The sequence below is a fragment of the Dama dama genome, chromosome 9, assembly GCF_033118175.1.
Source record: "Dama dama isolate Ldn47 chromosome 9, ASM3311817v1, whole genome shotgun sequence".
NCBI lineage: Eukaryota > Metazoa > Chordata > Mammalia > Artiodactyla > Cervidae > Dama > Dama dama.
Window position 1 is genome coordinate 72609778 of NC_083689.1, and position 25328 is coordinate 72635105.

Below are 25328 nucleotides of genomic sequence, written 5' to 3' on the forward strand. Positions count from 1 at the left end.
GCTCATAATTGTATCTTTTAAACCATAATTCAACCTTAATATATACTGCTTGGCACCCGCGTGTTGGGTAGCTTAAGAAAACGCCGTCTATGTACCTTTAAGACCACAAGCTCACTCATGCTGCCTGGCTTCTTGCCAAACTTGGAGGCAAGAGCAGGAGGATTTTTGCAAAATACCCTCTAACAATTGTCGCTCCCTCTTTCAATACTACCACCATCGCCATCTCTCTTTTTTTAATGCGTAGAATAGGTCATCTACGCTCTCGGTCCATCTCCCCATTCCTGGAGAGGCTGCCTTTGCCCCTCACCCGTTCCCTCTGCCCTCCACCTCCCAGGGGAGGTCCTGATGGTTTGAGTTTCACAAGTTCAGCCCGATCTGCACCAGGGTCCCTAGGCACCTTCTGCGCCCCCTGGGGCTCCCTGGCCGGGTCAAAGGAAGTTCAGCCCGTATTCTCCCCCACTCAGCACCCCCATTGTCTTAATTCACAAGGTCTGAATTTCCCTTGCAAAGAAGGAGCCGTCGAGCTACCTTCCCCACGCGGCGAGCCAACTTGCTCGTGGGCATTTGGGAGGCTGCGCTGAGAGCGGTCTGCCCAGGCATTGAGAGTTCGACTCCCAGCCTCCCGCTAAGCAGTCGCCAGCTTCTTGACTCTCCCAAATTTCGCGGCCGTGGAGTCACCCCCGCGGCGCGAAATTAAGAAACTTACTTGTTTTGTCATGGAGTCAATGAGGCGAACGTAGAAATCCTGCTCGGTCCTTATTCCTGGGGGAGGGGGCGGGGGATAGGGGAACGAAAGAGAATTTAGTGAGAGAGGATCTGAACAAAACAAACAAACAATGGAGCTCCAAGACTGACGGAACTCCGACCGTCCCGGAGCACAGCCGGGACCCCCTTTCCCCAGGGCGCGGATAAGGGCCACTGGCCTAGCCCGAGCGCTTTTGGAAGGCAGCCGCCAAGCGCTGGCAGCCGGGAATAAAATGGACCCCCCACCCGGGTACTATCCCTTCCGAAGGCTGGAGCCCCTCTGCGCGCTCGCCTGCAGCCACCAAGGCCCTGACCGCTCGAGCCCCCTGAACTCGACGGACTTTGGGGATGAAGTCTACGCTAAGCCGAGAAGCCCGGCCTTAGAACGCGGGGGAAGAAAAACAAAGCCGCCCAGCGCGGGTTAAGGCACCACACCTGGGCCCAGGTACGCTGATGCGGCCGTCCTCGGGCCACTCAGAGCCCTCCTCAGGTGAGACCTCTTCAAGCAAAACCGGGCCACTTTACCCCAGAATGCCAAACAGCTGTGCTTTGCTCAGGGTTCTCGCCCAGCTGGAGCTCCCCCACGCCCCCTACCCTCACCCGCAGCCCCGGGTACCGGCGTGGACCTGACAGGAGCCTCACCGTTGCTGTAGAGGAGCTGGAGCCGGTAGTGAATCCCGTTATTGGTCTTTTCGCTGTTGGCTTCCTGGGTTGCAGCAGAACGCAAAGACATAAGAGATGCAGGAGAGGTTGGCGTGAGGTAGTGGACCGACTTCGAGGCATCTTTCCCCAAGCAGGGACCCCCGGCCGGGGAGCCGGACAGGCCCGGGAGCAGCAGAAATTGCGGCCAACTATGATCCCTCCGCCGCCCTCCCGACCCTTACTGCTCCCTCTAACTTTCCAGAAAATTTCGTGGGGCGCGCACAGGCGATCCCGTGGCTAGGGCCTGCGGACAAGCAGAGCAGGAGCTGCGCGTCGTCGCGCGGTCGAGGGCGGGTTCACCCCGGAGCCCTTGACCCTGGAGTGCGAAGCCGGGCTCGCCTCTCTCCAGCTCCGGGGAGTCGGTGCGAACTTTTCTGGAGCAGAACCTCATGAGCGGGGAGCCCAGGTTCGCCCAGAACGGGAAGTGGCTTGGGGACCCCGCGCAGGGATGTGTTACGGATGCTCTGCACTCGCGGAGGAGCGCGCCTCCCAAAGCGCCTGGGCCTGCTTCCCGGCCAGGGGGCGAGGGGCAGCGGCGCTGCGCCCACTTACTTTTTCCTTCTCCACGAACCCCACAAAGGCTGTCCTCTCGATCTCCACGGGCTGGCCCTGTCTGTCGTAGAGGGCCAGGACGAAGTGGAAGAAGTTGGATTTCCGCAGATTGGAAGGCGGCTGCTTCTCAAAGTGAGCCCGGGCCAGACCCACCCCGCTGCGGCCAAAGACGCAGAGTTAGACGGCTAAGCGGGACAACAACCCGCGACCCCTTGTCACCCCTTACACACGAGCGAACGCTCAAACCACCACCTTGTCTGCCCCTAAAACGCCCAGTGGGCTTCCTACACGCCCCCTCAGGCGCCTCGGGCCCATCAGGCGATGGGACCAGAGTGCCCGCGACTGTCCCGTCCTCCCCGCCGAGAACCAGCGCGCCCCCCGAATTTGACGGAGAGGTGTGAAAGTTTTGTTTGGGTTTTGCGCACGAGATAAAACGCTGTAGGCATTTATTCCGACTTGACTCCGCTGCATAGACAGGATAAAGTAGCGGTGGATGGGGTGAACCCGGATCGCGGCATGAAGACGGTCGTTGACAACTTAGAGGGTGGGATGGGGAGTTGGTTCCCGCCACCCCCTCGAGTCTCCCGTGGGCAGGTGAGAATAGAGGGGGGAACATGCTCAGCTCCTCGCTGCAGCAGCCATCCTCCGGGAAACCTTCTGTGCCCCCGGGACAGCCGCGGATGCCCGGCATAGGGAAGCTGCATGCCCCCCCACCCCCCACCAAGGAAAGCATGTGGAGGAAAAGGACCTGCAGGTGGGACTCAGGGCTGTCAGGGGTGGTCGCTGTGGGAAAGGGAATTGATTTTTTTTTTTTTTTAAGACCTGTCCTGACAAAGTTTTACTGTTTCGCAGAAATCCTCACACGCTTTCCAGAAATCCTATGAACAAGGGCTGACGGCTGAGCGCGCCCTCCCGGGGGTTGGAGCCCGGGCGCCAGGGGCTCGGTGAGGCCACTGACAGCTCGACCTGCCCGGACACAAGGGCTCGCGCGCGCACATACACACGCACGCGCCACACACAGACGTACACACACTTTCGCTTCTAGCCCGGTTACCCAACTCACTCTCACTACCAACCACCGCCATCCTTATTATCACTGGGGACGGGAACAGTGTTGTGGACACTTGTACCCAGCCCGGAGAAGATGAGGATGATGTAATTAGTCATCTTCCTTCTTCCCCTTCCGCTCTCTCTGGGCGGGATAGAGTCTTGGGCCACCATATCTCCCACTCTCCCAAGCCCAAATGGTGGCCTGAAAAAAAGGAGGGACTATTTCTCAGTTGGGACCAGGAGTCCCCAGAAAGGGTACAGAGGGTGCCCGGGAAAGTTCCCCCAGGTCAGTCTCCTAAGCAGTGCCTCCAGGCCATACAACCTAGCATTCCAGGAGCTGAGAGTGGCAGAGGGGCTTAGAAGGGGCCATAGTTACAGACTGTAGGGAAGACTTTCAGAAGATGTCAGAATTAAAGTTAGGAGTTGCTCTTCTCCGGGTGGACCAAGAAAAATTGAAAGCTACAGAGAGGAAAGGAGAATCAGAGAGGAGAAATAAGATGATTCTAGGGGGAAATGTAAAGAGAAAAGGAGTTAAGAGAAGGGAAAAAGAGGAAAGAGGGAGAAAGTGAAGAAAGAAGCAAGAAACAAGGAAAAGAAGGAAGGAGAAGAAAGGGGGGAAGAAAGGAAAGGAGGAAGAAAAAGGGAGGAAGAGAGGGAGGCAGGAAAGGAAGGAGAAGGAAAGAAAGTTTTCAAGTGGGAGAAAAGGGTAAAAAGAAAGAAAAAGAGGAGGAAGGAAAGGAAGAACGAAGAAGAGGAAAGAAAGAAGAAGGAAAGAAATGAAAACAGGCAAATAAAAGACAGAAAAGCAGAAAAAAATAAAAGGAAAGGAAAGAAAGAAAAGACAGCCGGCCAGAAAAGAAACAGCAATCACAGAAAAACACAGATATCCAACATCACGCTGGTGAGAGCCTCTTCTGGCTTAAAACAAAATGAAAACAGTCACAGACCAGGCAGGGGAAAGTGCCGGTAAATCGTGGGCTCCTCGCAGGCAGCTCCCGGCTCTCCGGCCGCAGGCAACCAAGACCTGGCCGCTGGGGAGCGCGGAGCCCCGGAGGCGAGCAGAGCCCAGCCGCAGACGCAAGAGCGCGGCTCGACCCCGCGGCGGCAGCTGCCGCTACCGCCGCCCGGCTCTGCTGCTCGCGGCTTGCCTCCCCGGCCGCGGTCCCCCAGCGGTACCCACCTCTGCGCCGCCGTGTTGGCGTCCAGCACCCCGGCGCCCTGCATCCACGTCCGCACCGCGTTCATGCCGCTGCCCAGCGGCTCTTCCTTCATGCTGCTTCCACTCCGTTGGATGCTTTCCTGAATCCCAAACATGAAAACAACCTTTTCTTGTGGAAAATCTCCTCCCCCTTGAAAATTTGAAAAAAAAAAAAAAAAAGCAAAGAAAACGCCAGCCAGAGATTTTTTTTTTTTTTTTTTTTTGAGTCGATGAACTCGAGCTAGATCAAGGCGGGCTGGAAAGCAAATTTTTAAAAAATGTAAACCTTCGCTCAAAATTGAGCGATAACCCGGAAAAAAAGAGAGAGAGAGAAAAGGAAGGGAAAATCCAACAAAAAGACCAAAATAAAAAAAAAAAAATAGAGATGTGTGCTTGGCTGTTGGGGGTTGTTTGGTTGGTTAATTTTTGGTTTGGGTGCTTTTTTTTTCTTTTTTTTTTTTCTTTTTTTTTTTTTTTTTTTTTTGTAATGATCACAGGCCGGTGAAGGACAGGAGGGGCTGGAGTTTCCTTTTGTAGAGGTACCGTTCACTTGAAGAAGCAGGAAGAAAAAAAAAAAAAAAAAAAACCCTGATGGCAATTTAAGAAACAATAGACTCAACTCGCGCTGCCGGCTTTGCTACTTCAAGTGTCATTTTCCACAACCAGGCAAGTTTTTCCTCTCTCTCTCTCTCTCTTTTTTTTTTCCTCCTTCTCTCCCAACCAAAGATGTTTCTTTCCTTTCAGCGTGTATAGATGAGGAGGACGCTGGTTGCCGTAGACTGATACACCAGAGAGGGAGAGTAGGGTGGGGGGAAGGGGGAGGGGGTAGGGAAAGACAGAAAGAGGAAAGGAGAGGAGAGGAAAGGGAGAGAGAGAGAGAGGTGGACCCTGCTAGATAGAGATTCTGTTTTCTCCTTGCTAAAATAGAAGTGATTTGCAGGCTTTCCCTATGGAATCCAGTTTGACTCTCCCCAGAGCTAAACACAAGCACACTAACCCCAAAGGGAGGAGGCGGGGCCCGCGCCACAAGGGCCCGCCCCTCATTTGCATAACGTCATCCTTCCGCCTCGCCGTAGCCAATCGCGGCGCCGGAGCCTCCGGGCTCTCAGCGCAGGGCCACGCTCCCTCATTAACATCCCTCACCGGGTGGCGCAGGGTAGCCGGCCAAAGTTCTTTGCAAAGTGGCGAGCGAAGGATCGCTGAGTACCCGCGTCCGAGCTGGAGAGGAGCGGGGCTGAGCTGGGAAGTGCCGGGCAGAAGGGAAACAGAAGGAAGGGGAGGAGGATATTCTTCTCAGGGATTTGAGCTGGGGTCTGCATCCTGGCCATTGCAGTCCGCTTAGCATCCTCGCCGCGCTCTGAGCGCGTTCGAGGCGCACAGGCTGCGCCCTCCCAGGGTCGTGTCCTGCTCCGCTGTTCTGGGACGTCGGGGGCAAAAGTGGAGGAGACGGGAGAGCTCGGGCAGAGAAAGCAGGACGCGCATCCCAGGTGCCCACCTCTTCGCTTTGAGGAGGGGGTGGTGGGTTGGAAAAATGGGTGCGCGAGGTCGGCGCTGGGAGCTCGCGGAGGGCACTGCCTCCACGTTGGGAGGGAGGGGTGGGAGGGGTGGACCCTGGGCCGGGGCAAGGGAAGCGTTGTGGATCCCCAGGGAGAGGTGGACCGGGCTCTGCCCCTACACTTCTCGCTGGACCGCTTGCCTGGAGACGGCCGGCGTTAGGCACTGGCCTCACACGCTCACTTCTTTGGAGTATTCTGCAGGATAGGTAAACGGTGGAACGAATGCTCTCACTGTAGATGTGCCAGGCTGCGTTTTAAATTTTGCTGGCATTCAATCCCCACCCTCTCATCTCCGCCCCCCAAATAGAGTTTTTCCTTAGTGTAACTACCGAAACAAAAACAACGTCTCTGATGAGTTACTTGGTGTAGGGTTTCTCTTTTCCTTGTTCTTTCTGTTAAAATTGGGGGCTTGAACAAACCCTCCCCCAACTTCTCACTCTGCGACCTGTCCAGAAAGAAAGATCTGGGGAAGGAGGGAATGAAGGGAGGGAAAGAGGGAAGAAGGAAGGGAAGAAGAAATGCTCCCCTACCTCAGATCTTTCAACATATATGGTTGTGGCTGGCAAAGGAAATAGCTAGATGTTTCTGGGTAACATGCCCCATCATTTTTTTAGCAGGTTGTAACCTCTAATAAGCACATGGTGAACTTCTGTTTCATTGCTCTCAAAGGAACTCCCTGACTGAAGCCAAATCTGCTAAAGGCTCCTTTGGGGAAATTCTCTGCCAGAAATCCAGGTCCCCTTTCTGCTTGCCTTTCTTGGCCCTTTGATTTAGGAAGCTCATCGGGTCAGTGATGGAAAAGTACACATGCCCATGTTGAATGGAATGGAGACAGGCAGAAGTCAAGCTTTGTGCTCTTCACAGAGCAGAAAAGCAAGAGCCACTTCCAAACTAGTTGAAAGACTATTTCAGGCCTGAGGATACATGGCCACTGTCTTCAACACTGCTTTATCTCTTGTGCACAAAGCCTGCCCAGTCTCATACCACTTAATTTGGACCATTTAATGTGCTGAGCTTCCTCCCTGGTACCATAACTAATGCCACTTCCTCTAAGATGCTCTTGAAGAGATCCGTTTGACCCAGCAGGATCCCCACACCTTCTACCAGAGTTCCTGTCATACAGTAGATGTTCATGAGGGGTATGTTGTTAGAAACACTGGAAGGATTATAGATCTGTGAAGAGGCAAAATGGAAGGCTGGACATCCATCTCTACAGTATTTAACTGCACAACTGAAACTTGGACTGCTAAAAACTTCTCAAAACTCCAAGTTTAGGCCCAAAGGGTATCCAGAGCCAACCCCCTTCCCCTTCCTGGACTTCTCTGCCCCCTCTGCCTTCTTTCCTCCCCTGCCTTCTCTGAAGGGATCCTTTAAAGAAGGGGGACCAGGATGCAGAGGCCACCCTCCTATCCAAGAGTCCCAGATAGCACTGGCAAAAGACAGAGACCTCCCCCTCTTTAACTTCCTGAATCTCTATTTTACACTCCAGTAAACAGTGTTCAGGACTCCAAGTGGAGTCTGGTGAGGTACAAACCCCAGTAATGAGGAACACATAACAAGGGATCAGATCACTGCCAAAGGTGACAGACAAAGTAGAGACACAGCCACTCTGAGGACCGGGATCAGTGAGAGTAACACAACAGATGGATTTCTAGGAGGGGTCAAGCAAATCTAGACACACTCTACAAATGATGTGTTTGTGAAGGGGCCTGAAGCTATCTCATCCAAAAGAGAAACTGGCCCAGAGAAATTCAGGCAGCCCAGTTCCTGCCTGAGAGCCAAGAATCTCCAGGATCTACATAAGAGGAAGACAACCTCCACATCTACCAGGCCTTGGGAGGAAAATACTACTAATAAAAGGAGACAGGAAAGTTGATATGACCAAGTCCATTTGTACAGAGGTAGCAGACATTTCACCTGGGATGGTGAGTGTGTTTTATTTGAATCAAGCAGAGTGTATCTGGAGCTTTCCTTCTGAGTGTGCTTGCACTTTCTCACTCAGTAATAAATGTTTAAGTAGGAAGGAAGCTAAAGAGAAGGTGGAAAAGAGACAAACAGGGTGATAGAAAACTGGGAATGACACCCAGGCCAGCAGACTGGTAGCTTTTTGTAGATTTCCTCTGGTGAATACTGAACTAGCCGCTGGCAAGTTTAAACTTTGAAAAATGTCTTAAACGCTTTTCAGTCTCCCTCACATAAGGTTTGCACCACCTCCAAAAAGCAAAACGTGTGTGTATAGGGGTAACTATATGTACTGAGGCCATCTTCATCCTTTTTACATTGTAGTCACATCTCCAGTGGAGAGAAGAGACAAATTTGTGTGTATGGCATTGCCAGGCTTTATAGTATATTTGTTGTATGACTTTAGGGTAATTTAAAAGGCCAATCCCCAAACCCAGCTTATCAGCTTAATCAGAAGGGGGAAGGAGAAATTTTGTTAGAAATGCAGTTTTCCAGGCCATGTCCAGACCAACAGAATTAGGGACAAAGAAAGTGAGGAGTGAAGAAAATGTACATGAGGAAGATATACAGCAGACTGACTTTTTATGTGGAAGAAGCAGTTGGCAAGGTTTGATATTTCCTCTGTGATGAGTCCCTCAGAGTTTCTTCCAAGGGATGGTTGGGTGGCAGAGGTCTACATCCTCCCTCTCAGTTGCTCCAAACAGTGAACAAGGCTGCTCAGTACCCAGGCTCTCCCTGGGCGGGGGGCAACTCAGACCCAGTGAGCAAGCTCCCCTCCCCACCCCAAAGTCGGATGCCTTCTTGCTCGTGGCTTCCCCAGACACTTCCAGCACAGAGAGATCAATTCCATTTCCAAAAGAGCATCAATGCTGCAGTAACTTCTGGGGGAGTGCAAATAGAAACACACCCGCTCCCCAAAAGGGCAGAGATAAAATAAACACAGCTAAACTAGGACTTGGGGGACATCACTGGGAAAGAGGGAAATTTCTCTGCTCGTCCGCCCCCAGGAGGCCAGACTTGGGACCTGTCATTTGAAAATTCCCTCATTTCAGTCCCTTAAGAAGGTGCACACCCGGAAGGGCTGCCTATCAGGGTAATGCCCCCTGCCTTTTGCTGCTAGCCTGATCCCACTCAGAGTGAACGGGGGCTGTGGTGGGGGAGAGATGCCTCTTTAAATGCTGGGAAAGATGGGGCGATGAAGGTCAAAGGTAGCAAGTACTGCGGCATGCAGCCGGCCCCAAAGGCGGTCCACCCTCAGCCTGGAGTCTTTGGCAGGGGCGTGCAGAGGCCAAGGCTCCGCCGAAAGAGGAGAGGGCTGGGAGTAAGTAGGAGTCCGGGACCCTGGGAAAGTGAGGACCTGAGCGGTGCGCGACTCCGCTGCGGCCCCAGAGCTGCACCCAGAAGCCTGCAGGATCGATCGCTGTTGCCTTCGGCAAAAGCCTGACTCTGCCCTCCTAAAGACCACTGCCTGCTGCCCTCGGGAGTGCACTGGAGTAGAAGGCAGTGGTTTCACTGGAAATCCGTCTGTCCTTCCTCCTTGCTCTCAGTGCTCTGGCAAGCGGCAAAGAGAAGGGACCATTTCCCCGGACCGTGAACACTGATTCCTACCCCTAGGGCTGCAGAGAAAGCCCGGTTTGTTCACCCATTCCGGCTGACACTTCCAGACCCTGGGAGCATGCTTCGCCCCACAGTACAGACAGGGAAACTGAGGCCTACAGAGGGACAAAGTCACCCACTGAGAGCTAGGAGGTAGAAATCAGGCAAATAACACCGTTGAGGCTCTGGCTTGGGAGGCTTGGTCGTCCTAGGAGGGGGCTTGAGGCAAGGGGTCCCAATAAACCTTTCCCAGGCGAGCCTGCTGACTCTCCTGGGTCCCCTGGAGCGCCCCCAGGTAAGAAGATATCTCATTTGTTGAAGGTGTGATAGGTACAAACTCACTGAATTCCCACAACCAACAAAGAAGGCGGGTAAAATCACCTCTATTTTACAGGTGAGAAAACTGATGCTCTGTGATTTAAATGAAACAACTTGTCCAGGGCTGCACTGCCGATAAAGCCGCTGAGCGGAAATTTCTCCAGAGCCAGTACCCTGAAAATTGGATCCGAACCACTCACCCAGCGTCCTCGTTCATCTCCAGCGTTTGCCTTGGTTCTTGCCCTCTATCGTTCAAAGATCCCTTTAGCTCTCAAGCCTGTAGGTATCCCAGACGACCAAGGAGCGTGGGCGCAAGATGTACCCTAAGGGCAGGTAGCAGAGAGTAGAGAGGAGGATAAAGGGTTCTGAAAAGCGCTAAAACTGTACGCACATTCCCGCGGTCGCGGTCCGAGCATCTCTGGGTGGCCAGTGACAGGGCGCGCTAGGGTCCTGCCGGCTCCAGCCCTGACTGTGCCACGTTTGCTATGAGATCTCCAGTCATCCGCTTCTCCCCAGCTTTAGCTGAACTTTTAGAGCTCCAGGCACATGCAAAGTCGCCTAATTGAAATAAACTAAATGCAAGATTGTGTGGGGATGCCTGGGACTCCCTTCAGAGGGCAGAAATCTGGACATCTGCGGATGTGCTTTAATGGAGGAAGGTCATATAGCCTTGGAATGACCGCAGCTAAAAGCTCGTTATTCTGTGCAGAGAGAATACAGTTGGCGGCACTGCCAGAAAGGTCCCAGTCCAAGGCTGTCCCAGGGCGCGACCGTACCCCTCCCCTGACCCTTCCGCACAGCCCTCCAGCCCGCAGGATTGGAGTCTGATAAGGCTGGTTGATTCTGGAGTATGAATGGCCCTTGCTCCCCGCTCGGAAGGAGATTCCAGGGTGGCAGAATGAGGCTGCCTGCCGGGCTGTTTACAAATTAGCATCCCTTCAGCAGTGCAAATCCAAAAAGAAAGAAACTGAGTCTTCCGAGGATTTGGAGTGGAAGGGAAGGAGTAAGAGGCCTGTTTGCTTAGAGGAAAGTAGGAGAAGGGAAGAGGAGTTTTTAGCAGACTAGCTTGAGATTGCCGAGTCACAAAAAGTTTTCCGGTGTTTTCCTTAAGGGGCAATTCACTAGATGTTTTTTATGCACCGTTCCGCGCTTGGAGGTCTTTGTTGGATGTGTGTTATTGTGAGTGTGCAAATGTGTTTGTACAAACAAAGAGTGGTTGCATATTGTGGGCCTGTGCAGTTAGGAGTGTGTGGCAGTGAGTGACATCGTGCACTTGGGTACATGCGTGTCCATGTGCTTGAGGATTGTTGCACACAACCGTGAGTACACAAGGGCATGTCTATAGTGTGTGCGTGTGTCACGTGTAGATGTGTCTCGATTGTGAGTGTGCATGTGAAGAAACGTGTGTGTTTGCGCAAAAGCATCGTACATGTGTCTGAGCCTGGGTTCATATGTTATTCGTGTGCCACGTGTACATGTGAAACCCAGCAAAGTAGTCACAAAAAATCTCAGGTCCAATCAAACGAAAGGTGCAGGCAGCATCCGACGACAAGGAAAACTGTTGCTCCTTTAGCCTGCAGATAGCAGGAAGCTGCCCACGGGGTGCAGGACCCGCCCAAAAGCTACAGGTTAGCCTGCAGAGAGGGTGGGGCAGGTTCCAGCCGGGGCCCACGATTTACCCGGATTGCCCAGTGATCCCTGCTGGATAGTTCTTCATTCTTAACTGACCCTCTGCGGACAGTTTCTGATTATTGACGCCGTGTGTCCTAAAGGAGACTGCTTCAGGCTATCTGCGTTAAGTATTTATTATCGTCATCAACATCATTATCTGGTGGCTGTATGTAGACGGCGCCAGATCCATAGAGAGCCCTGCCCCGCCTCTCCGAGGCTGCCATGGGTGCGCGGTGACAAGCCGCGCCTGAATCTTCCTTTTACGTGGAGCCACAGCGCCACCTCGTGATCACCCCAGCATCCTTCCCACCACTGCCACCCAAGGCAGAACCTTTTCTGGTCCAGACCTCCCAAGTTACCACTACTGGTTTTCCATTTGCTTTTCATTCTTCTTTCCCTCACTAGAACGTTACACTTAGCCAGAGCCTAGAGGTTTCCCAAACACACCTTTGCCGCAGCATCTTTATACAGGAGCAGAATGCCTACACCCTTCTCCACTTGGAGAAGCTCCTCTCCCCTTTCAATCACCGGCTCAAATTAACCTCTTCCAGAAAGCTTTCCAAACCTATTCTATAGGCAGTCACTCACATCGTTCCCTGACTCGCCTAATGCTCATACCACATTGGACAGGAAACAGCGTTTAAATATCTCCCCCTCCTTCCTAATCAGGGAGCTCCCCAACAATGTTTATTGTTGCTTATAGCAACGACGATAACAAAAATAACAATAAAAATTAGTACATGCTGAGCAGAGACATTACTTTGCAAACAGAGGTCCGTCTAGTCAAGGCTACGGTTTTTCCAGTGGTCATGTATGGATGTGAGAGTTGGACTATAAAGAAAGCTGAGCCCTGAAGAATGGATGCTTTTGAACTGTGGTGTTGGAGAACACTCTTGAGAGTCTCTTGGACTGCAAGGAGATCCAACCAGTCCATCCTAAAGGAGATCAGTCCTGGGTGTTCATTGGAAGGACTGATGTTGAAGCTCAAACTCCATTACTTTGGCCACCTGATGTGAAGAGTTGACTCATTGGAAAAGACCCTGATGCTGGGAAAGACCCAGGGCAGGAGGAGAAGGGGACGACAGAGGATGAGATGGTTGGATGGCATTATCGACTCAATGGATATGGGTTTGGGTGGACTCCGGGTGTTGATGATGGATAGGGAGGCCTGGCGTGCTGCGGTTCATGGGGTCGCAAAGAGTCGGACACGACTGAGCAACTGAACTGAACTGAGCACATACCATGGAGCATCTTATGCAGTGTACTGTTCTAAACACTTGACTTTCATTATCTCATTTAATTTACCCATGAAAACCATGAAATAAGCATCAATATAATTTCCCAGTTTGCAGATGAAGCTAGAGTTCCCGTCCACGGTCGCATTGCAGAGCCTAACCCAAGTTTTTTGGTCTAAGGCCAGAACTCACTTTTCTTAACCTCTGTGCCTTGCATATTTATTCAGTTCTATATCCACAGGCTTTAAGACAGGGCTAGGCACAGAGTGGGCATTCATATATTTATGAATAAACGAATCACTGCCAATTTAAATTCTTTCCTTTCCCAGAGAGTTGGATTAGAAAAACACTGCAATTATCAAACACTTTGGTTGAAATATTACCACAATGATTTATCCCCAAAGAGGATTCCCACTCCTAACTATTTAGGCGACCTTGGTCAAGTCATTTCATCTTCAATTTCCTCATTTGTAAAAGCAGGTTTGCTGTGAGGAATAAGTGAGGGGAAAATGTAAAGTATTTGATACACTCCCTTGTACTGTAGTCATTACCCAATAAAAAATTGCTATTAATATAATTAGTAATGATAGTTTAGAAAACTAAAGCATGAAACACAAAACTGATTTGCCCCTAGTCACAGAGAATTCATGGTACCTCTGTATAAAATTATCTCACTATTATATCTTCATTTCCATCTTGAACATAAAATATGTAATAAAATATGTTTGGTTTATTGTGGTTGGGGTGTTAATGTTAACCGTGCTCTATTAGAAAATTTAAGGGGCAGGGGGGAAAGATATAATTAAACAGTAAATCAGCAGCCTTTGACTCTTACCCTTTCCTTTTGCTTTGTAGATTTTTACCAAGAAGGATTTAAAGAAAGACTATAAAAGTGCTTATTATTCTGGGAAGTACAAAACTCTTATTTTTTAATTTAGGGGACATTCTCAGCTAGTTTTTTTTTTTCCCCCACTTGAAACACTTTGTTGCTAGTAATACACTAAAAGTTTAAAAATATGTAAGCATATAGTTGTACCCAAATAAAACAAACAAATGAGAGCCTTTAAACATATTCCAGACCTTCCAACATTTCCCAGAAAGGCTGTTTTAAAGGTTCAAAATCTCTTTGTAGAGGGACCTGTTAAACAATTACTCTTATTAGCAATTTAAGTGAATATGAACTTTACTGTCTGACCAGGCTCTAACTTTCCTACTGTCATAATATTTTAGAAAGACTCTACTGACTGGTATAATCATATCATAAAGAAGCAATTTCTCCTTAAAGAAATGAGTCTAATAAAATCCACACAAGGCATGGATGTGTCTCCCCATTTAGCAGGCATTTCTAGAAACTTCATCCCAGCCCCACATTTAGTTTAGTTCAATTTGTACCTGTTTCCCATTCTATGCAAGAGTAATGAAGATGGATTCAGGAAATTTTACCTGCCACAAATTAATGTGTTAAGAGTTTTTCTTGTGCAGCTGAGAGATATTTATTACTCCAATTGATGATGTAAGACACTGGCTTTTTGATAGCTGGGCTGGGTAGGGGACCTGTTTCATTTTCTTCTTTTATTCCTATTATGTTAGTCATTACAGATGCTCACCAAAATTATGATTTTTTCTTCTTCCAGGTGCATGGTAAGATTAAAGTATTCTGATCCTTCTGCATTTAGATGGGACCTTGTAATTTGCTTTGACAAATGAGGAATTAGCAGAAGTAGTATGTGTTATTTATAGGCAGAAGCTTTAAGCCCCAGTGTGCAATTCACCAAACCCTCTTTCCCTTGTCACAGCTGCTGGCCACCCCCAGATGGAGTTTCGCTCCGCCTGCCACTCTTTGCAAAGATAATGTGGAGTGAAGAGCCCTCCAATCCACAGTGGACCTCTAACATGAATAGGAAATAATCTTTTGTCACTGTAAGTCCCAGGGATTTTTTACTGCTGCATAATTGAGCCTCTCCTAACTAGTATGCCTAGGAAGGTAACCTTATGTTTTTCTTTTTGTGGACAATATGAAAATTCTTCTCCTAGGATGAAAAGTAGACTTTCACATCTAATAGAATAACCAGGTAATGAAATTATTCAACCAGAAATCAGAATCTTATTTTCTTACTCAATTTATACATTTCCTGTGGATCAAAACATCATTTGGGAAACTCAGAAATGAGGGAAACAACTGAATTTTAGATATGCAGAAAAGGACTCTCAAAATCATTGTTGGACCTTTATAAGGATTTTCAGTAGATTTTTCTTCTATAATGAAATATTTAATTGCAGATGTACAATGAAGGGAATTTTATAGGTTTTGATGAGAAGAGTTTTTATTAGCAGTTATATGAGGAACACAGAAACATTTCTTCCTCCATTGTGTTCATCTCTATAATTTCAGGTTGAGGAAATGGCAAAAATACTTGACTTATCATCTTGTGTTTAAGGAACATGATCTAGAGCAAATCAATTAAAATTTCCAGATCTTACTTTCTTCATCTGGAAAACAAGACCATCTTTAGGATGCCATCCAGTTCTATTAAACTAGAACTCCGAGATACTTGACTGATTTGAATTTCAAGAATTGATGCTACAGTAGTACAAGAATCTTCCTGTGTTTCTATCTTCAGCGCTGTTTTGTGAGACATTTGTGATTTTTCTCATACTGATCCCCAACTTAAAGCTACTGCTTCTTAAACCAGATAGATAGTGCTTCTTCTGTTTAACTTCACATTTTTTTAATGTAGGAATCTGCTAGAAAATTGGACCATATAGATTTGGGAGTTATGTAAAATACTCTGCAATTTTCTAGCCAGGAAGAAAACTTTGGTTTTTATTATTGGAGAACTATTCTTTCAGAACTATTATTGGAGAACTATGCACAGATCACCTAAGGAAATTTCCTGTTAATTTTCATGAAATTTTGTGAGAAAATATTGACGGTGTAACAAGTGCTGTAGGGTGAAATCGTTACTATCTGTTCATCCTCAGTGCCGCATGAGTGATTGCCAGAAGCAATAGTATTACTTCCTTTGGATAATAGCTTACAATTGACAGGGCTTCACATGAGTTATTACCTTGACTCCTCTCAACAAACTATGCAAGTGACATTTCTCTCCCATTTCACAAGGGAGGAGCTGAGGTTGAGATCTGCCCTTGCCCCGAGGCTAGTAAGAAGTCAACTTTGGCTGTAACCCAAGAGCCACAGCTGCCCATGAAATTAAGAAAACTGTCTACAACTCTACCAGGGAACAGAAAGTGTTGAAACCAGGCCACAGGGCACTCCTTTACAGAAAGATGGAGGATGCTTTCTGTTACACACATTATTGCTGTCAGCTAATTCCTGGCTTCTCTTTCCTCTGGGCACCCCCCAAAATTACAGTCCTCTCCTTGTAAAGTGTGGTCATCTGACCTACTTGAGCCAGAGCATTTACTTAGAAGTGACAGGACCCTCAGTAGTTGCTCCCCTCAACCAGAGGTATTACCAAGGATAGATCCATCAGTTGGTATCCTGCAGTCATGAACACAGTAAGCAGAGGTCTTTGCCAAAACCCAACAGATTTAATGTAAGTATGTGGTTTAAGCCACTGGAGATTTGGGGTTTGTTGGTTATTGCAGCTTAGCTTAGTCTGTCCTGACTGGTTCAGTTTTCTAATTCAAATATAAGCCTTTTGCAAAAAACAAAAACAAATAACTCTCTGTGGGGTGGCCTCTTGTAAACTCGAGTCACATACAGTTATCCCTCTGTATCCCCACATTCTGGATCCAAGGTTGATTGAATTTCCTTAATGTGGAACCTGTGGATAGGATGGCTGAATGGACTATCCCACCTTTTACAAGGGACTCGAGCATCCTTGGATTTTGTTATCTGTGGGTCATGGAACCAATCCCCCTTGGATACTGAGGGATGACTGTACACATATCTTTAAAAAGAAAATAGACTCCTGGATCCCTCATGTTTTTATTTAAGTTAATTTTACTATCTTAAATATGTACAAGCATTAAACTAGGGATAAATTCTTTATGCACATGGCACAAACAACTAGGAAACCAAATTACAAAAAGAATGAAAAAGAAAAGCATCCCAAAAGCAAAGATTTATAAAGAAATAATAAAAAAAAAAGTCTGGAAACACTGTTTTGTGGGAATTAAATTCCCACACAAATGTCAAGATGCTTCTGAGTTCAATAAAGTAGGTTCTTTTAGGCTGGTATGTCTGTATAATTATGTCTTGTGTAATGCCTCAATTCTTCTACCATTTTTCTCTTTTTCAGAACCACCACCAAGCATTCCTTAATTCATGTGGTATAGGAAAAGCTTAAAGGAGTTATTTCAGTATCAAATCCACTTCTGTCCCTTTCTTACCAGCTTATGACAATAAAGCATCACTGTTGGCACCCAATAAACATAAACTAAAATGTGAGACTGGAAATTTTATGTCAGTACTCAGTTTTATAGAAATGACCCAGATAAGCCTGACTGTGCTTGACTTTTTAATGTTACCATTGACATGAAAGCCCTGAGCTTTTAAATTCCTATCAAAGTCTAAGGAACTCTTCATTCTCCAAAATATCTTATATACCACTGAACAGTACGCTGAAAAATAGCTGAAGCGGTACATGCTATGTATATTTTACCATGATTTTTAAAACGCTTTTTTCAGAGAGAACAGTGCAAGTTTCAGAGCAAGATATCCTGACTCTCAAATCCCCACTCCCACTATCTTGATACTGGATGACCTTGAAGCAAGTTGCTTAACCTCTCTGAACCTCAGGTACCTCATCCACAAAGGAATACTGTACTTATTAAACAACTGTTTTGAGGAACAAAGAAAATAGAGTACATGGGAGAGTCTCGCACAGCACGAGTCTGTGTAGAACTGCTATAGGTTTCTCCCTGGGCCATTTCTAAGGCTGCGTGTCTCTCCTGCCCAAGCAGCTAGGGACTGTCTCTGACTGAGTGCTGGCCAGTGAAATGCAGGTGGATTGATGGAAGCCATTTCCAGATACAGCTTATAAAAACCTCCCACAGAACCTTCCACTCCTCTTCCCTCTTCTGTAAGCTGCATCAGAGAATCTGAGACAAGATTCCCAAGCTCTAAGGCAAGGCTTAACAAACTTTTTCTGCGACCTGTTGAGAGTTCATATTTTCAGGTTCATGGGCTCTGCTCCCTCTGTCACAGGTACTCACTGTCGTTGTAGCATGAGAACAGCTAAAAAGCTCAAATACATATGACTGGATGTGACTGTGTTCCAATAAAACTTTATTTACAAAAAAATATGACAGAAACAGTATTTGACCCATGAGCCAAGTTTGCTGACCCCTGCTCTAGGATGAAAGGAATCTGGGTTCCTAAAACTGCCTGAGGAAATACACTTTAGTACAAGCAAGAATAACCTTCTCTTATGTCAACTCATAAGGGATTTTAGGGTTGTGTCGGTGTTAGCCTACTCTGACATTTTTAGAGGAGGTCATGCAGAGGATGTGACCACCTGCTGACCCTCGAGCTGAACCAGGGCAATCAGAGGCTCCTCACCCACTTACTGGTCCTTGAAACATTTGCCCTCCATTCCCACAGTGGGAACTGTCTTCAAGGACATGGCCTTGAGTCAGCAGTGTGTTGTTGAGACCACATGGATGGGATAGGTGACTGAATCCCATTAAGGTTTCCACTCAAACTTTTAAGATTTCGACAGGCGGGTGCAGAGATCTGCTCATCTTGTAGCCACCCTAGACAAGACTCACATTAAGTTCTCCTGCTTATCAAACCTGCCACCTGCCAGTCTGGAGTGGTCTGCCTCTTTATTCAGTCTCTCCTTGCCCTCCGTGTACAGCGGCCAGTTTCTGATTCACCCTGGAAGCTCCTTAGGTTTTGGTTTTTTTAATTTTTGGCCACATCTCATGGCATGCGGTTCCTTAGTTCCCCGACCAGGGGTTGAACTCGTGCCCCCTGCAGCAGAAGGTGGAGTCTTAACCACTCGACTGTTGGGGAAGTCCTGCTCCTGGTGTTTTAAACCAACAGATATCATACCCAATCACATAAATTCCTCTTCTGCCCTACATTTCTTTGAAAACTGCGACTGTGGGTTATTCATCTGTCACAAAGACTTCCACATGTTAGTGAAACAAATAAGACACCATTAAATAGAAAATCATGTGCATGGGGATTAATGAGTGCAACAGCTGTGATTTTCTAACCCATCTCTGTCCCCTCTCTCCATCCCATCACCCTATTCCTAGACACATATCTGGGTTGTCTGTACCCCATCCCAGGTAACCACAGACAACATTTGGGAGACAGTTTGCTTGCAAGAAGTGAACAGAACTTGCTTGATTGGTTCATTTTATGTGAACAATTTGCTCCCTCTTATAATAAATAAGCCCCTGGAACACACTGCAAAGTCAGCTTTCAGTGGTAGCTCAGCTACAATGTAATAGCACATTGATAGCCTATCACCATGCCTATACCATCACTGCAGTTTTGTACTTTTACCCCTAATTATAGTCGGGGAGCCTGAGACCTCAAGAGTTTAAAAAAACTTTTTCAAAATCCTATGCTGGCCACACCAGAAACCCATAGCTATGCGAGTCTCAGACTTGGTGCTGCCCAAAACTAGATTCTGAAACCTGTGGAAACTTACCCACCTTCCCTACTTGAAATGTATTTGTTGGGGAACAATTAACCTTAGGATGAGTAATTTGTGACCACTCTGTGAGTTTCAAATTTTCCCATTACAAGAGGAAAATGAGAAAAATATGTCCTAGATAACACAGAGAAAAATGCTTCATTGTCTTAATTGCCCTTCTATTTCAATCAAGGAAGGCATTTAATTATTTCTGAACTACATTCAAAACTCTCTCTCAAGAATATTAGTCTCCCCAGGTGAGTTAACCAAATCTGTGCAAAACATAGCTCGTGTCTGAATATTAATATCAAACATTTATTGAGCACTTTTTATATATTTCAATGACTTAATTCCTTCCACTTAATGATCTCATTTTTTCCTCAGAGTCAGTCCATGAGGTGAAAACAGTCCTTATTCTTCCCTGACAAGTGAGGAAACTGAGGCAGAAAACTGAGACAGCATTTGTGTTAAGTGGTGAATCAATGTTCAATCCCAGGCCCCCACCCTTGGGCCACACTGCCCCTCCCTCACTCTGCCTCACTGACTCTATGCGTTCCCCTCTAGATTTCAATTTCTGAGTAAATGTGCAAAAATCAGTGTGGAAGAATCACCCATCATGATCTGCGTCAGCGACTCAAGGGTCATCTGGAACTTGAGGTAGGTCATCTAGAGGACATGGAGTCAGAAAGGGCTGAGTCCACCTAGCTTCTTGCACAAGAAAGGAAGCCCCAGACATTTCACACCACGGCCTTGGGCCCTGGAAAGACCCCACAACCTGCATTCAGGGCCCAGCTCTGACTTCATCATCACTGCTGGAACCCACAGAGAAAGAAATAACTTTTCTCTGATATGTACATAAGGCCATTATTATCTCACTTTTTAAAAAATGGAAAACAATCAACTCACCCTGCTGCTGTGCTGTCTTATCCTACTCTTTGCAACCCCATGTACTGTAGCCCACCAGGCTCCTCAGTTCATGAAACTTTTCAGGCAAGAATACTGGAGCAGCTTGCCATTTTCTACTCCAAGGGCTCTTCCCAACCCAGGGATCAAACCCATTTCCCTTGTGCCTCCTGCATTGGCAAACAGATTCTTTAACACTGTACCATCTGGGAAACCCAATCAACTCACTGTTTATAGTCTCAAACTGAATGGCATGAACACATGTGTTGTATAAGTAAGAAAAAGAAAATACTTTTTCCTGTGATGGACTTTGCCCTTCAAAATGTACTATAAAACAGAATAAAGACTGGATTTTGAAATCTGTGGGCCGCATCAGTAGGAAAGTTGACACTGGCAATTTTCACAAGGATTTTAAACTTTACAATATGATAAACATAGGACAATGAGTACACTTATGTCCTCAGAACAAATGCTTTATAATTTGGGTTATATTTTTTTTTAGTCTTCACAATAGTCTGAATTTCAATAACATGGCTATTTTTAAACATTTTAATGAAAATATTCTATTTCATTAAGTTTGCATATAAGTATGTATGAGAAAACTGATATTTTTAAAATGTAAAATGGCTTGTATTCCTAATAAATAAGAGCAACTGTTGGTTTCTCAATCATGTGTCTTTAAAGGCTTCTATTCTTAAGCCTGATCATTTGCACAGATGCACCTATTTTCTCTCCAGTAAATATGTTAACACTTAAAAAGACCATATACGCTCAGCTTCTTGTATTAAGACTTGTGGAAGTCATAGACCCTTGAGACATGCAAGCAGTTGTCTAGTAAAGATTTGAACCATATTCTTGAACAGCTGCAATTAGGTAAGAAGTCTAAACAAAGTGCATTTTCCCTTGTGCTGGTCCACGGTCATGTGTATAGCACTTCCAAGCATTTAAGCACCCAAATTCCTCTATGTTCTGGGGACCCCATGCCAACTTGGACACGTTTAAGGATGTGAGAGACTAAAAACAACATCACTGAGCTTCCAGTTTCCACTCACAGCAGCTACATCATTCAGATCACTCCCCGCTGCACACACACACCCTGCGCACATTGGTTTCAAAAACTGCCAACTTTCTAACACCATACACAAAAATAAACTCAAAATGGATTAAAGATCTAAATGTAAGACCAGAAACTATAAAACTCCTAGAGGAGAACATAGGCAAAACACTCTCCGACATAAATCAAAGCAAGATCCTCTATGACCCACCTCCCAGAATACTGGAAATAAAAGCAAAACTAAACAAATGGGACCTAATGAAACTTAAAAGCTTTTGCACTACAAAGGAAACTATAAGTAAGGTGAAAAGACAGCCCTCAGATTGGGAGAAAATAATAGCAAATGAAGAAACAGACAAAGGATTAATCTCAAAAATATACAAGCAACTCCTGCAGCTCAATTCCAGAAAAATAAATGACCCAATCAAAAAATGGGCCAAAGAACTAAACAGACATTTCTCCAAAGAAGACATACAGATGGCTAACAAACACATGAAAAGATGCTCAACATCACTCATTATTAGAGAAATGCAAATCAAAACCACAATGAGGTACCATTACACGCCAGTCAGGATGGCCGCTATCCAAAAGTCTACAAGCAATAAATGCTGGAGAGGGTGTGGAGAAAAGGGAACCCTCTTACACTGTTGGTGGGAATGCAAACTAGTACAGCCGCTATGGAAAACAGTGTGGAGATTTCTTAAAAAACTGGACATAGAACTGCCATATGACCCAGCAATCCCACTTCTGGGCATACACACTGAGGAAACCAGATCTGAAAGAGACACGTGCACCCCAATGTTCATCGCAGCACTGTTTATAATAGCCAGGACATGGAAGCAACCTAGATGCCCATCAGCAGATGAATGGATAAGGAAGCTGTGGTACATATACACCATGGAATATTACTCAGCCATTAAAAAGAATTCATTCGAACCAGTCCTAATGAGATGGATGAAGCTGGAGCCCATTATACAGAGTGAAGTAAGCCAGAAAGATAAAGAACATTACAGCATACTGACACATGTATATGGAATTTAGAAAGGTGATAACGATAACCCTATATGCAGAACAGAAAAAGAGACACAGAAATACAGAACAGACTTTTGAACTTTGTGGGAGAATGTGAGGGTGGGATATTTCAAAAGAACAGCATGTATACTATCTATGGTGAAACAGATCACCAGCCCAGGTGGGATGCACGAGACAAGTGCTCCGGCCTGGTGTACTGGGAAGACCCAGAGGAATCGGGTGGAGAGGGAGGTGGGAGGGGGGATCGGGATTGGGAATACATGTAAATCCATGGCTGATTCATATCAATGTATGACAAAACCCACTGGAAAAAAAAATAATAATAATAATAAAAATTTTAAAAAAAAAAAAAAAAAAAAAAAAAACTGCCAACGTCTCCTGAAAAGGTCTGAGGGGCCCAAACGGCAGTCAGGAGTCCCCAGGCCAATTTTTGGAGAAAGCAGAGAGATAAGTAGAATTTTGGAAGCGCTTATGCCTGCAAGCATTTCCGGTTAATGTTGACTCAGGCTTCTGCTCACGGGCTACATGAGGAGACGGGCCACAAAGGTCAGCGCACAAAGCCCAGGCGAGGTGCTCACTTTAAGCTGGGGTTTCAAAAAGCTTTTATTAAAAAAAAGAGAGAGATAAAAAGCTGTATTTTCAATGTCAGAGCAAAGTTAGTGGAAACCTCTCTCTCTTTCCCCTAAACTGGGGGCCTTTGGGACCCAGACTCTGCCTCAGGAAGGCTGACGTCCAGGAACTCACAACCTGAGCTGGCCGTTTGTTGCTCAGTCACGTCTGACTCTTTACAACTCTGTGGACTGTAGCCTTCCAGGCTCCCCTGTCCATGGAATTTTCCAGGCAAGAACACTGGAGTGGCTTGCCATTTCCTTCTCCAGGGGATCTTCCTGATCCAGGAATCATACCCATGTCTCCTGAAGTGGCAGACGTATTCTTTACCACTGAGACACCTGGGAAGCTGGCTAAGCAATCTCAAACTGTGAAAATGGTTTAAGGCGACACCCAAGTGGGAGTGACTGAAGTCTGATGGAGTGAAGCCCAAGCTTCTTCCGGGGCAGGAGAACCTGTGCCAGGCTCTGCTTCTCCCTACCAGCAACTTTACAAAGGCAAAGGAGGCCAGCAGGCACAGAAAGAAGCACCACTCCACGGTGAGACCCAGAAGAAACAAAAGGAAGCAGAAAAGCAGAAACACAGCTCCACTCTCCTCAGACATGCACTCTCCTCAAACAGGCTAAAACACCACCTTCGTTACCAGGCTTAAAGAAATAAATGACAAACTTGAAAATATCTGCAGAAAACAGGCATATCATAGGAAACAGATTATGCTATAGGAAACTATCAAATTTGTCATAGTAAACTGGAAAAAGAAATGAATAGAGCTGTTGTAAACAAATATTAAAATAACCAGTGTTAAAAATGCAGGGAATGGACACAGGCACATTCCTCTAGTGCAAATACGTTTGCGCTGAAGATCCTACCTGTCTGGAAAGAACATCCCCCAGACATCCCTCTTGGATGAATCAGGTCCTTGGATGTGTTCTCAAAGGTTCCCTTCTCAGTGAATCCCACACTGATCACAACAGCCATCTTCCCTCTTCCCACACACTTAGACTCAGAATCACCTTCTTTAAAGCATTTACCAACTTCTGACATAAACATTTCCTTCATTTATTCTGCTCATAGTATACACTCTGCCCCTTACCAATAGACCATATGCTCCATGAAGCCAGCACAGTTTGTTTCTAGTTCACTGAGGTTTCCTAGATGCAAAAATACTGTATAAAACATCCGACACACAACAAAGATTAGCTGAATGATTGGTGTAGAGAAGCTCCCTATTCTAGAGACAGTATCTTTATTAATGTAACCTTCGGCCAAACGCTGCTCTGTGGCAGCTACAGCGCAACACCCACTCACCTTGATGTCAATGCCACCAGTAATGTACAACCTTTTCCTTCCTTCACTCAGCTCTGTCCTCCCCCACCAACCCTCCTGCACACTATAGAGCACAATTATATTTCTCTTCAGAAAAGATGAGCCTAGGTTTATGGCTCCTGTTTTCTAACCAACTGACTCTCAATTAGACCCTGTCAATCCCTGAGCTTGCATTAGAGCCAGCACTCAAAATACTAGAGCTGAGGGCAGAGCAAGAGAGGCAAGTTTAGAGAGAAGATTAAAAAAAAAAAAATCAGTGAATGAGTTTAACAGCAGATTTGGATAAAATATAGGGAGAATTAATGAACTCATTAATTAGATATATTTTAGTTATAAAACTACCTAGTTTTACATGTAAATTATAAGATATAAATATATGCTAAAAATAAATTAGAATAAACCATCAAGCATGAAACACGGGGTAGAAAAAAATTTTAAACAGAGTAAGACACAAGGAGGGTATAGTGAGAGAGCTAACATGCATGTGATTGAGTCCTAGAAAGAGAGGATAAGGTAGAAGAAATGGTTGGAAAGAAAACGGCTGAGAATTTTCCAGAACTGAAGAAATGCATTCATCTATGGATCAAAGAGATCCAAGAAACCCCATGCTAATAAATAAAAATAGATTGCTAACAAAGTAGATACTAAAAGTTATCACAAGGTGAAAAACTTGTCACTGTTTGAAGTGATGGACTAAACATTATGGTAATCATTTTGCATCATACATGAATGTCAGGTCGTTATGCTGTATGTCAAATAAAATCAAAGAAATAAATAAAAAAACCAAAAATTTGCAACTAGATTCATGACAGTAAAATTACAAAAAATAACAAAGGTGAAGAGAAAAATTCTAAGAGTAAAAAAGACCTTCAAAGACTGGCAGTTAGACTGACCTCTAACCAACAGTCAACTGTTTTCTCAGTAGTAATGAAGGAAAGCATTTTTTATGTTTTCCTTTTACTTATTTCACTAAGCATAATATTCTCTAGGTCCATCTGTGTTGCTGCAAATGCTAAATTTTCATTTTTTATAGCTAAGTAATATTCCACTGTATATATACATACCACATCTTCTTGATCCATTCATCTGCTGATGGACACTTTCATATCTTGCTTTCATATCTTGACTAATGTAAACAATGCTGAAGATTGGGATGCATGTATCTTTTTGAATTAGTGTTTTCATTTGCTTTGGATATATACC

The 25328-nt window shown here is 46.0% G+C and overlaps 1 protein-coding gene and 1 long non-coding RNA gene across 6 annotated transcripts in view; one reads left to right on the plus strand and one right to left on the minus strand.

Moving 5' to 3' along the window:
* EBF1 (EBF transcription factor 1) overlaps positions 1 to 10126 on the minus strand; it is a 410418-nt gene extending 400292 nt beyond the window's left edge. For 3 of the 5 annotated variants that reach the window (XM_061151850.1, XM_061151849.1, XM_061151847.1), the window contains exons 1-4: positions 4229 to 4676; positions 1999 to 2155; positions 1387 to 1450; positions 707 to 762 (exon numbers count right to left, since the gene is read on the minus strand). In XM_061151850.1, coding sequence (XP_061007833.1) covers positions 707 to 762; positions 1387 to 1450; positions 1999 to 2155; positions 4229 to 4362 — 411 coding nt within the window. In that variant the 5' untranslated portion in view covers positions 4363 to 4676. Of the gene's footprint in view, positions 1 to 706; positions 763 to 1386; positions 1451 to 1998; positions 2156 to 4228; positions 4677 to 9878 lie in introns of those variants that run through there. The other 2 variants (XM_061151851.1, XM_061151848.1) reach the window with 2 other exon arrangements.
* LOC133062619 (uncharacterized) lies at positions 5396 to 17003 on the plus strand. The gene is made up of 3 exons (XR_009694216.1): positions 5396 to 5733; positions 14381 to 14504; positions 16850 to 17003. It is a non-coding gene; the product is annotated as an uncharacterized LOC133062619 (long non-coding RNA).
* Positions 17004 to 25328: the final 8325 nt, after the last annotated feature.